The sequence below is a fragment of the Mastigoproctus giganteus genome, chromosome 10, assembly GCF_048544385.1.
Source record: "Mastigoproctus giganteus isolate SK-2022 chromosome 10, ASM4854438v1, whole genome shotgun sequence".
Classification (NCBI taxonomy): domain Eukaryota; kingdom Metazoa; phylum Arthropoda; class Arachnida; order Uropygi; family Thelyphonidae; genus Mastigoproctus; species Mastigoproctus giganteus.
In genome coordinates this window covers 90405553-90419498 of record NC_143584.1, presented here as the reverse complement: position 1 = coordinate 90419498, position 13946 = coordinate 90405553, and the positions used below count along the sequence as shown (strand labels likewise).

General features: G+C 35.6%; 1 protein-coding gene across 2 annotated transcripts in view; it reads left to right on the top strand.

The window, feature by feature from the left end:
* The window catches only part of sd (TEA domain transcription factor 1 homolog scalloped), a 551305-nt gene extending 537869 nt beyond the window's left edge, over positions 1–13436 (top strand). For both annotated transcript variants that reach the window (XM_090383888.1, XM_090383887.1), the window contains exons 11-12: positions 5523–5675; positions 11953–13436. In XM_090383888.1, the coding sequence (XP_090240014.1) occupies positions 5523–5675; positions 11953–12066 (267 nt within the window). In that variant the 3' untranslated portion in view covers positions 12067–13436. The remainder of the gene's footprint in view (positions 1–5522; positions 5676–11952) is intronic.
* The last annotated feature ends 510 nt before the right edge of the window (positions 13437–13946 follow it).

Sequence of the window (13946 nt, the reverse complement as noted above, 5' to 3'; positions counted from 1 at the left end):
AATCAGTGTTACTCTTGTTCTTTAGATGGGAAAGGCAGCGGACTTAAGCGAGTTTGACAAAGGCCAAATTGTGATGGCCAGACGATTGGGTCAAAGCATATCCAAAACGCCACGGCTGGTGGGATGCTCATGGGTCAGCCCCGATTAGATACATGGTTAGGCCACAGTTTCGGTACCTACCAAAAATGGTCTGAGGAGGAAAAACCCACAAACTGCCAGCGAGGTGTTGGACGACCACGGCTCATCGATGCTCGAGGTGAGCGAAGGCTCTCTTGGATGGTACATGGCAATAGAAGGGCGACTGTTGTACAACTCACTGGTAATTAGAATGCTGGTGATGGGAGCAATGTGTCACAACACATGGTACATCGAACACTGCTGAAAATGGGGCTGCACAGCCACAAGCCACTTCGAGTGCCCATTCTAACCACAGTTCACTGGTGACAGCACCTACAATGAGCATGCAAGCATCGAAACTGGACCTTCAGTGATTGGAAGAAGGTTGTCTGGTCTGATGAATCATGTTTCCTGTTGCACTATGTGGACGGCCGGGTATGTGTGTGTCATTTACCTTGGTAAGTGATGGTGCCTGGATGCACCATGGGACGAAAACAAGCTGGTGGCAGCAGTGTCATGCTTTGGGCGATGTCCTGCTGGGATACGCTGGGTCCAGTCATACATGTGCCAGGCACTCTGATGTCTACCACCTACCTAAACATTATTGCTGACCAGGTACACCCTTTCAGAGCAACGGTCTTCCCCTCTGGCAGTCTTTCAGCAGGATAATGTGCCATGCCACACCGCCCGAATTGTTTGAGACTGGTTCGCAGAACACGAACAGGGCAATACCTGGAAGACTTCCAGGTATTGCCCTGGCCTCTAAATTCCCCAGACATCAATCCCATCGAGCATCTGTGGTTTGTGTTGGAACAGCAACTCCGATCTGCGGTGTCTCAACCACGGACCTTACAAGAGTTAAAGGATATGCTGGTTATGTGTTGGTACCAGATACCACAAGACACATTTAGAAATCTTATAGCATCCATGCCTCGCCAGGTATGAACTGTTTTGGCTGCACATGGAGGACCAACATCATATTAGGTAGGTGGTCATAATGTTTTGGCTCATCGGTGTATGGATAGCCAAGCAATATGTATGAAAAATATAAAATAAATAAAATAATAATAATTGCTGGATTTCTGTTTGTCCTATTTTAATGACATTTTGGGGGTGAATTGATAAATTTTCTTAAAAGATCTAAATATAAATTTCAATGAAAATCTGCCCCATGTGAATAAGTAATTTCATGCATACAGATGGACATGGTGAGGAAAATGGGTGCTTTACATATATGAACATGCCTTAGGAAAAAAAAAAAAAAAAAAAAAATCACTATTTTGATAATGATTTTTATCAAAATAGTGTTTTAAGTTTTATGAATAGTAAAATAAGTGTACAAGAGAATGTCAAAACATAATTATAAGTTATTCAGCTCCATAATTTTAAATAGTTATGCAATGTCCAATGAAAACATGATTACCTTCATGTTTTAGCAATTAGCCATTCCTCCCTGCCCTAGTGGCACATGTGAACTGATAAATGTAATTCTACAGGTTTGTGGCATGCAGTCTATACAAAGTATTTGATCAATGTGGGCCAGGGATATGACCTGATTGACCTTGAAAAAAGGGATAATGTTTGGATACTGATTGAAAGGGGCCAGTATTACAGAAACTGAGTTTTATGGACCATTTGTGTAATGCTGTAATTAAGGTACTCCAAGAGCAGACAAATCATGGGACAGAGCAGCAGTTGCTGGGCCAGTGGCGGGACCCATGTCTCATTGATGGTTATGAAAAACATAGGCTGTCCTTCCCTGTGTGAGCCAATAGACAGAAGACATTGGAATGGCTGACAATGTACTTTTACCAGGGGATGACTAGTAGTGTTTCCAAGACAACACTCAATCAAACCCTCCTCTGGAGGTCTCTTGTATAGTGGGCCTCGGAGTAGGCACTCAGTCATGCTTATGATCACCCATTTGCCAACAATGCCTAAAGTTTGCAATTGAAGTTTGTGTCAGTGGTCCAATGACTGCAAAGTTTCCTTTTCTAATGAATCACATTTTCTGCTATGCTGTGTGGATGTTAGATGGAGGGTACAGCAATACAGCAAGAGGAATCATGCTGATGTCCTGGTCCAACAGAAATGGCAGGTGGTGCAACTCTTCAATCAACCTCCCTGAATTTAAGTTTATGCCCTCTCATGAGCAAGAGAAAGGATGCCTTCAGTATTTGGCTTAGTTAGTCCATTCAGTGCTTTAAGCACCTCAATATGATCTCTTTGCATGTGCCTAGTTTCCAGATGCCATAATTTTCAGAACTGAAGTAACAGCATCAACCATATCTTCTGTGCACCCATTTGAAAAATTCCACATCCTTTTTAAAATGAGGCTTTCAGACTCATACTAAGATGTGACATAACCAATGCTTTATACAATGATAAAAATCACCTTATTCCTACTGACAAAATTCCTTATATCATTGATCCTAGCAGATTTGATAAACAAATCTAAAAAAATGTTTGATTTACATTAAAAACTTAGACACATCTTGGCCATTGCCCTTGTGTCTTAAAACCCTTAAACAACATTGATCCTAGAAGCTGCCTTCGAAAGCTGTTTGCACTGTTTGGAGAACTTCATTCTTCACTGCCCTGAATGTGGTGCCATTTATCATTATTAAACTTCAGTTGCCACTTCTCTGCCCACGTGCCTAATTTTTTTAGATCTTGTTGCATTAGTATAGCCCGATTACTGTCATTAACCTGGCAATCTTCATGTTGTCTGCAAACTTAAACATTAAGAATGGTAACCCTTAATAAATATCAAAAACAGCAATGGGCCTAGTACTGAACCATGGGAGACTCCACCAATAACATTAGTCCAAGAAGAGCAGTGCCCACTGATAACCACTCTGCTTTCTCCACTCAGCCATTCCTTTACCCTTAGCAGTAACTTGTACCTGATGCCACACTGCTCCAATTTGTACAGCAGTCTTATGCAGTATAGTATCAAAAGGTTTTCTGAAATATAAGTACATGATGTCAGAATTATTTATTTATTTATTTTTTTTTTTTTTTTGCATTCAGTGCTTTTATTACTACATCATAATGTCCACTCAAATTGTTGTACAAGATTGCCCCTTAACAAATCTATGCTGTAACTGAAGTATAACTGCATTCCTGTGTAGATGGCTCTACATTACTTCTTTAACCAGTAGCTCCATTATTTTTCCCTGGAGCAGGAGTCAAGATAACACGTCTGTAATTACTTACTTCACCTCTTAATTTCCCCCCTCCACCCCAAATCCAAGGATCATCTCAATTATGCATCAAAGGCATATTTACTTCTTTTACTGCTGTTTCTTAATATAATTGGATAGATCCCATCAGCTCCAGGTGCCTTGTTTACTTTTAGCTTTAACAGTTTCTCTTTCACTTTCTTCTCAATTATCACAAAATTGTTTAGCTCCTGTTTGAATTTGATACACTTCATCTCCATGCCAAAGAAATTCCTGACGTGTGAATGAAGGTGCAAAATACCTATTCAGCTTATCAGCAATCTGAGCAGAATTACCAATAGTTAAACAATTCCTACCTAGTAGACAAGGCAGTAGCCGAGTGGTCAGGAGCGGGAGTGCAGTAGCACGCACTCTTTGAGTAGACCAGGGTTCAAGCCCCTGACTGCTGAATACGGTCGATCTGCCAACCCGCACTGGACCAGCGTGGCAGATTATGGTCTATTTCCCTCAGCATGAATTGTTGAGGAGGCTTCCATCCTGCAGTGGGTTGATAATGGCTGCACTTTACTTTTTTTTTTACCTAGTAGACTAATGTGATTCATCCCCTTCCTCCTAGGGTTTACATAAAAAAAGAAGTCTTTGCTACTTTTGTTTGCATGCTTTGCCAGAGATTGTGTGACATGCCTATTTAATAATATGCATGTTACATAATAGGTGTCATAATTGCTCTTAATGAAGTCACAAAGATTAACATCTTTGTGACTTCATTTTTTCAAATTATTTTTATATCTCCAGCAGGTTTCTCTATCACCTCATAATTTATAAGCATTCTATGCATTTTTCTTCTCTGCCATGGGTCTCATTGGTTCATCTGACAACCATTTGGGTATCTTTAATGAATATTAAAACAGTAGAGGACTAATACCAATGTCTGTGTGCTCCCCTCATCACATTAGTCCGTGAAGAGCACTGACCATTTATAACCACTTTTTATCTGTTACTATTTTAACGTCACTTTATCCATAGTAGTACCTTCCCCCATTGTTCAGCTTATACAAAAGTTGTACATGTGGTTGAGTTTCAAACGGTTTACTGAAATCTTATATGATGTCAAAATATTTCTTTGCTTCCAGTTCCTTTGTGATGACAACCTCATAATAGTTAATAATTTAGTGAAGCATGATCTTCCTTAGCACTTGTGGGAGTCCCTTATTTATTATTATTTATCCTCCCCCCAAATATCCAAATTATGCTTGTTTTTATATGTTGTATGAGGCAACAGGGCACTGTGGCAAAGCATAACATGTTTACTTGTGTTTCCACATCTCATCACATTTCAAAATTTAAGTGCACTGAATGAATGTGTGTGTGTTGGAAAAACCTTGAGTGGAACATTTGATCTTAAAATAGCAAATGGGGACCCTGCAACTGACTGTACACAAATTTAACTTGCATTATTATCTTAAAAATAGTAGGGAGTTTGTACAGCAGAATAACGCCCACATTTGCTCAATTTTTTTCACTGTGAGACGTTTTCTGTCTGAATATATTCCAGAGAGACAAAAAAAATTAATAAAAGTTCTATAGGGAAGAATTTCTGAGACATTTATCTTGCAGTTTGATGAAAAAGACCTGAAAAGTGGAATTCCAAAGACCAGTTGCTTTGCAACAATGTGTTGTTCTCTGCTATTTGTGCATAGTTTTCTGGCCAAACACAAAATTACTGAAATCCAGCAACCCCTGTATTTACCAAATATGACTTTCTTTTTCTTCTGTTTCCAGTCCAGGAAACCTTTAACCTTTCTTATTCAGCAATAAAATTAAATTATGTGAGTAATATCTTAATATCTTATAATTTAATATCTGACAGATTTATTCTCCTCCTCCCCAATTGTCTGATTGATTTGGTACCATAAAACTAAGACCATGAGACAGTGGTGTATTGTATTTATAAATTGAATACATTCTAAAGTTGGATTGCTGTATTACAGATAAAAAAAAGTACTTAAGTAGAAAAAAATCTTGCAACCATTACCAAGGCTGAATGCCTACAGCTACATAAACAAATGAAGTTTTGCTAATACATTAATGTTTTACAGCTCACAAATATACCTTAGTTCTAAATGTATTTAATTTCAAGTTTAGGAATTAAGATCTACTCACCTACCCTCTGTATTTGATCTCTCACACCCTCTTTCTCTCTCTGTTTTACCTTTTCAGACAGAATATGCAAGGTTTGAAAATGGCCGTTTTGTGTATAGGATCCATCGGTCTCCCATGTGTGAATATATGATCAACTTCATCCATAAATTAAAGCATTTACCAGAAAAATACATGATGAACAGTGTCTTAGAAAATTTTACCATACTCCAGGTAAGTGAATTGCTCTATCGTTTGCCGTATCTTTGAATTTATTGGCTTATTGAATTTATTGACTTACAATGCACAATGATATATCCTAAATAAGTATGCAGCATTTTACATGTTAAGTGGCATTTGTTATATACAATTATTGACAGCAAGTTGGCTTTACTGATGCATACTTTCTTCCAATCAATAATGCTTTCTGGATTTGTGACACTGAGTTGTCATCTGGAATCAAAATGCTTATATGTGCACTTCACGGTTCATGACACTCCTGTTATTGATAGGATGGTATCCAGTTGCACTGATTTGAATTTTCCTCACTGACAGGTCTAAAGGGAGTTTTAATTTCAGAACATTAATTAATAAAGTATGTTTTTAATATGAAAAGTATTTTTCACAGTTGTGAAAAATCACACTGAAAGTAAAGGCAACATAAAAAAAAACGAACTGTTTTAAATTATTTCTTGCTAAATTTTAAAATGCATGTCCACAGGATCATTTGACCCTGCACATATAAAGAAAAAGTCCTTCATGTGCCTGTTAAACCAAGAAAAAAAAAATATATATATCCCACACTGCAATAAAGGAACCATTAACTCAATTGCAGGGTTTTTTTTTTTTTAAGCTGACATACTACCAAAGGATATAGATTAATTAATTCAGTTTTATTACTTAGGTTAGTGTAGCAAATCCAGTGGTTTATTTTTTTATTTATTTCATTGAACTATTTATTTGCATACATTTTTCTAATTTCTGTAGTCTTGGAATTGACAACAATGATTCCAGATACACATTTAGAAATGAACCATTTTAATTCTAACCATCTTAGAAGCATACAGCAGTGCTGTCCAACCTTTTTTGGTTGATCAGGGGCACCATTTGCATATATTTAAGAAGTTGAAGGGTATACACAAACAAAAAAATTTGCAACAGGCATGAAATCATCCTTATACTAGGGAACACATCATCCCTAAATGCTACATTTTTATTGGAAGAAATAATTCAGATTTGTTCAGTTTTCCTCTACATTTTTAGTATATTGCAAATACAATTGTGAATGATGCATTTTTTACATTTAAAACATATTTTTAAAACAAAACTCCTAGGATATGTGCATTTTCTCTTGTTTGACCTCACCTACCTTCTTTGGACACAGTATAAGTTGTTGCTGTGAGAGGACAATAAGAATAGTGGAGAGCAAAAATGAAATTAATACATTATTTATTGACACTTGACAATTTCAAGGTTACTCCTAGAGCTTGTGATTATAGTGCACTGCCATATTTTGACAGAAAGAACCTGATAATATTAAATTCATATTTTTAAGGATTAATTAGGTTTAATGAAAATATCTTTTTTTTTTTTTTTTTTTTTTTGTTTATGGCAAAATGTCTTTATTAACAAAGCAATAATGCAGATCAAGAGGAAATGCAATAATTGAGGAATACTATAATTGACATCTATGTCACTTTGGTAGATAATTTTTTTTTGGCTGAATTAGCACTTTTTTGGATGTATGTGCTTGTCACAAAGTTAAATATTTACAAAAAATAAACATTATACATGATTGATTATCGAGTTTAGAAAACAAGGTTTTCTAGTTTTCTAAAACAAAAACAGAAAGTAGGGTACTTTCTGTTTTTTGTGAACTCGCTAATCATGAATTAGCTTATTTGCAAATCATAAATTTTTATCAAATGATTTTTGAGAATGGATTCTTCAATATTGAAATTTGTCTTCTGCTTTGGAGAAATGAACTTATCCATATATAATTAACTGAAAAACTCAAACTTTATTGTTTGTGCAGATTTATTTAAGGAGCTTCAGAACTATAGAGAATGATGTGGTAAGGATTATTATTATTACTGAGGATTATGAAAAGAATGAAAAAAAAAAAAAAAAAAAAAAAAGTAAACCACATTCTAAATACAGAAATTCCTGCTGTATTATTAAGGTTAAAGTTGGTAAACCTTACTAAGTTTAACCTTAAAATGATATTAGGAATTTTCTGTTATTTGTAACGTGATTTAGTGTTTTTCTTTCTTTTTTTTCATAATTCATTTTTTCATAATTCTTAGCTTGAATTTATTATTTTCATTATAATGAAAGAACATTATTTAAGTAGCATATAAGAAAGGGGGAATAAAGGCAACATCAACCTTCGGCCATTCTGAATGTCTCTATATGCTTAGAAATTTTATTTTGAACCCATATAATGAAAAGAAAAATTTGACATTGTTATCACCAGAATTATCAAAATTAGATATATAATTAGAACAAGCTGATCTGAGGTTGTAATCAAGGTGGATGATATATGGATGACTGGCTCTTTCTTTTGATAACGTTTATGACAGAGATTCATACAAGTAGGTAGATTCAAAACAGGAATTTATATTCAGAGTATCATTTTGAAGTACATTGTATTGTTTCAAAAACCAAATTATTCCAAAAGTTAAGGGCAGCTGCACGAGACTTGAATATAATGTCATTCTGAAGACTTATTTTTTGTCAGTAAGGACTTTTGTGTTATGCATTCTGAAAAATGTACCCAGAATCAGGGATCTATTTGAAGGAATAGATTCAATACAAACATAACTATAGTTCAATACAGAAAATTCACAAAATATCTTATTGAACTCTCCTAAAAGAGTATTGAGGTGATGAATAAAAGAAGTAGAATCAAACCTTTTTCATCACTGACTGTAACCATAAATTGTAGGGCTTAAAAATGAATAAGAACAATGCTCAGATTCTTAACCTACAATTCTAATGGGTTTCTGAGTACATTTATTGGACATATCAAATTTGCAATTTCATGATTCTGACCTTGCAATTCCAAATTCAGTTCTTTAAACTTCTGGTCCATCAGAAAAGCAAGTTCTAACAACCTTATTATATCTTACTGTCTAATTTATGGTAGAACTTGTTTCTTCCTTGATGGCTTTAAGAAGGCTGAAAAACCTTTCCAGTATTTTCCTTTTACGATATTACAGAATTTACTGTTTATGTTACGACAATCATAACATGCTCAAATTTCAACACTGGCACATATTAGTAGCAGTAGTAGTAGTGGCATGTGATGCAAGAAAGCAAGTGTATTTGCTCATGCAGAATCAGCCAAAAAAAAAAATAAAAATAAAAATACCCTCACAATCATTCCCTCTAAATGTTTGTCCAGTTCCTCCTTAAATTTATTTAACCTATCAACTTCCACAATGACAGATGGAAATTTGTTCCAGCAACTAACCACCCGCTGGCTAAAGGCAAATTTTCGTACATCTATTCTATATCTGCCTTTCCTTAATTTGAATTTATGCCCCCTTAGGTTTGTAATCTGAACAAGTGGAAGAATCCCATCAGAATTCAGCATGCTCAACCCATTCAAGGCCTTATACACCTCAATCAGATCACCATGCAGGTGCCTAGTCTCCAGCCATTTCAATTTGCAGAACTTAAGCCTCTCTTGGTAAGATGATCCCTTCATTCCCCTCGCCAATCTTGTTGCCTTCTCTGTACACGCTCAAGCAAATCTACATCCTTCCTAAAATGAGGCCTCCAGACCTGTACGCAGTACTCAAGGCATGGCCTGACCATTGCCTTATACAGAGAGACAATCACCTCCTTTTCCCTGCTAGTAAAATTCCTATATATCATTGGCAAAACCCCATTGAGTCAGTTTGGTGTGACATAAGCACTGCAAAAGCAAAAATAAGAGTAGGAGTGTGTTATAGGCCTAATGAATTGAATGAGTACAATGAACAGTTGTACAGAGAAATAGTGGGCTAGTAAATCTGAATGTCTTATAATGGGGGATTTTAACTTCCCAGATATGGACTGGAATTTGTGGGTTGGTCACTCGCACACTAGTAAGACTTCTGTGGATTTATTGGATGATTGTTTTCTGCAGCAGCATGTTTGAGAGGCAACCAGAGAGGGTAATACTCTTGATCTGATTATCAGCAGTGATCATTCGTGTATTAAGAATTTGCAGATAAAGGAACCACTAGGTGCAGTGATCACAATGTACTGATGTGGGATTTACTGAAAGATACAATTACCATCAGGGGTAAAGAGAAGGGTTTTTGCTTCCATAAAGGTGAGTACAGTGGTCTCAGACAGCTTTTATATTCTGTACAGTGGGATCAACTGATGATATTACCAACAACAAATTCTAAGTGGGAAGCATTCAAGGAATTAATCGTGGAAGCTAGTAAAAGTTTCATGCCTATTAAGAAATATTGTTCAGGGTTTAGGCCTAAATGGTTATCAAATGAACTAATGAGACTCATGACAGAGAAGAAAAATGCATGGGATGCATATAAATTATCAAGCGACTCAGAAGCCTATGGCAGATATAAGCCAGTCTGTAATCAAGTCACATAGGAGTTTAAGCAGGCGAAGGCAGATTACAAGAAATCTTTGGCAAAGGATGCTAAGAAAAACAGCAAGGATTTCTTTTCTTATAAAAACTCTAAAAGAAAGGGGATGAATTTGATTGGTCCACTTGATATCGATGGTTCGACTGTTGATGATCCTGCTCAGATAGCAAACAAACTGAATGAGTATTTTGCATCTACATTCACACATGAGGAATTATTAAGGATTGAAAATGCCAGAAGGTTATCAAATTGTAGCAGGGTGCTTAATGATTTTGTAATAACAGAGAAAAGTGGACAAGAAATTGTTGAGGTTAAACATAAGGAAGGCACCTGGGGTGGATGGCATCTATCCAGTTATATTAAAGGAGGCGGCAAAGGAAGTAAGCAAACCCTTAGCCATAATTATGAGAGCATCCTTGGATTCGGGGGAGGTTCCCACGGACTGGAGATGTGCAAATATATCCCCAATTCACAAAGGGGGATTGAAGGGTGACACGAGTAATTACAGACCAGTTAGTTTAACTTCTGTTCCGGGTAAAATAATGGAGCCACTGGTCAAAGATGCATTGCAGGATCATCTAGACAAGACTGCAGCAATAATTCAGACATAGCATGGAAAGTGTTGTGTCTAATAAATTTGATTGGTTATTATGATGTGGTTACAAAGGAACGAGATGCAAAAAATAATTTTGATATCATATACTTGAGGAAAGCTTTTGACACTGTTGCACGTGGAAGACTACTGTACAAATTGGAGCAGAATGGTATTAAGCGTAAGTTGCTACAATGGATAAAAGGATGGTTTAGTGGGAGAAGACAGAGGGTGGTAATCAATGGGTGCTGCTCTTCATGGACTGATGTTATTAGTGGAGTCCCACAGGGTTTAGACCACTGTTGTTTTGTATATTTATCAATGATATTGATGAAAGTATATCAGGCTTAGTATCGCAGTTTGCAGTTGATACAAAGGTTGGCAGGGTTGTTAATGACAGTAATGGCAGCATGCTACTGCAACAGGATATAGAAAATTTGGGCAGATGGGCTGAGAAGTGGCAACTGAAGTTTAACCTTGACAAATGCAAAGTACTGCATATGGGTAGAAGTAACCCCAGAGAAACGTACCAACTATGTGGTACTACACTTAAGGTGGTAGAAAATGAAAAAGAACCTGGGAGTAATTGTGCAGTCAGATATGAAGTTTTCTGAGCAATGCAGACAGGCTGCCAGGGCAACCTGTATCATATTATGAATGATACACTTTTACTGGCAAGGTTGTGAAAGCTGTGGTTATGAATTGGCTGTACATTTCACCCATTCTTCCCATAAACTGGATGATATATTAATTAAACTTTTTAATCAATAAATTGCACGTCAAATGGTATACAAAAAAAATTTAAGCGTGAATGTGAAAAACTTCTTAATGTTAGATTACCAGTAGAAATTTCCAATATATGGAATATGAATAACATATGCTCCTTTGTCACCCAAATCAGGTTTAAGCTCCCTGAACACTTCCTATTTTTAAATTCTGGTCTCTTCTCCTCATATGCAATTAATGGCAACTGAAAATGGTGTTGGCAACACTAAAAAGCTCAAATTTTAACTTTCAAAAAAGTTAAAATTAAACTGTGGCAAAATTTCACTTTAAGCATATAGTGAACTTTCATCATACACTGGTAGTTTTACATGATAGTCCATTTTTAATTTATGTCTGTAAAGCAGTTTTTTTAATTATGCATTTATAACCAACCAGATATAGAAGTAAATTACAAAAATTAAAGCTTATACTATATACTTCATTGAATTTTACTCATGTTTGTGAGTAAAAGCCATTGCTGTTATTGCCTTTATTGACCTGTGATTAAGAATTGCATACACATTAAATTTTATATGTATCTTTACAGGTGGTAACTAACAGAGACACACAAGACACACTATTGTGCATAGCCTATGTGTTTGAAGTATCTACAAGTGAACACGGAGCTCAGCATCACATTTATAGACTGGTGAAAGACTGAAACCCATTGATGCACCATCTTCGTCCATCATCACCTATCATATCTCCAGTGCCTCCTTGACAATGAGTTGCTCCTTGCCTTGTACATACCATGTTTCTAACATAATACAGCTCATTAGTTGGACTAGGTACGGACTTCTCTTGGGGAGAAGTGTTGTTCGGCCATTCAGAAATACACACTCTGGCATTACAGATATTTTTTATGAGACTGGAAAAAGAAGAAACTGGGTTTCTTAGAATGGAATTGATGAGTAAGCAAAGTTATCCATATATACCTGTGTATTCCTTGTAAGGAATGGCTGTTCTCCCAGGATTCATGGCCTAAACACACACAGACATACTTGGATGTATGTGAGTGCACTTATCAGCCCTCTCCAACGTGTATCCATCACCATCTTTTTCCCCTACTTTTCTCCCAGATCCCAAAATACTGTTGAGATTGTTCTCATTTTTTCTTGTATATTTATTATATTCATGTAATGCTACGGTTAAATGCTCAAAATTATAAAGATTCTTATTAAGACTAAATTATGTAAGTGCAAAATTGTCTGTTGTATGTTCCCTTTAACTATATTTGGCACACTTGCAACTAGGAAAATGGTGGTGATAGTTTAAGATATTGAGTGAGGCAAAGAAGAAAAGTTGTTTTACTATAAATTTTTCTTAATAATAAAAGCTTTTTCTCCCCCCCTCCCCATATCTCCCAGCTTTGCACCTGTACATCGATAGTAGGGTAGAAATGAAAACCGCAGGTATATTGGTAGTTCATCAGTAGACAATAAGTAACAGGACAAAGTAGAGGAAGACACCTGATTAGATGTCTTGGTTCAAACAGCATTACAGAATGCTATGTGAGTGCCATTTATTTTATTATACTGAACAGGAGCAACATGTCAGAGGCAGGATGTATGCAATACATTGCTCTCTGGTGATGCCTTCCCCCTACCATGTGTTCAGCCATTTATTGTTTAAATCAGTTGTTTGTTTTTGTTTTATACCGGTTCATATAATTACCAAAAGTGACTTAATTCCTACCTTTTCCACCTGTAAATGAAGGAATCCTAATATTGCTAATATTGAAAAGGTCCTGCAGTCCCACTTTCATCCTAAACAATTAAAAAAAAAAAAAAAATATATATAGTAAATAAGTAGATTATAGAAATATCTAAATTAGGACGGAAGTTGCGGCAATGTTGAATGGCACATATAAAAGATTTATCAAGTTAAAAGTGGGAATTATTATGCTAATGACTCTTCAGTTTTTAAGTAAAACCCAATAGTTAGTGTATGTATATATTTGCATGTGTGCTCATCAGAAGATATGTATTTTTTCCCCTTTTTGCTTGCTGCACATGAAGCATTTCTAATTCAGAGTTTAAACTGTATAATTTTTTCTCCTATACGTTTAATACACAGTAGATTTTCTGTATTTTAAATGGTATCGAAAGTCAAAATACTGCACAAATTTTTCTCCTCAACAGAGGAATTACTTTCAAAGTATGACTTGGTGGCTTACAAACATATGTAGAGATGTTTCTGTGCATCTTAACTTGTATCCAGAAATACTTTCCTTGAATGGTATGGATTATGCATTATTGGGAAGAAAAAAAAAAATGTTTTGTTTTTCTAACTTTTGAACTGCTTAAGTACTTAAACACATAAAAACGTATTATTAATACTTATTACTTTAGTCTGATATTTCCCATACTTAGTTTATACTTTTATATTCACAGCATTAAAAGAACAGACATAGTGAAGTCAAACTGCATTTACTTAGGGGTGGTAATAATAATAAAGGAATAATGATAATTAGAAAATAAAAAGCACTCATGTTGTTTCACTCATTACTTTTCTTATTTATGCATATCTAAAAAAAGTCTT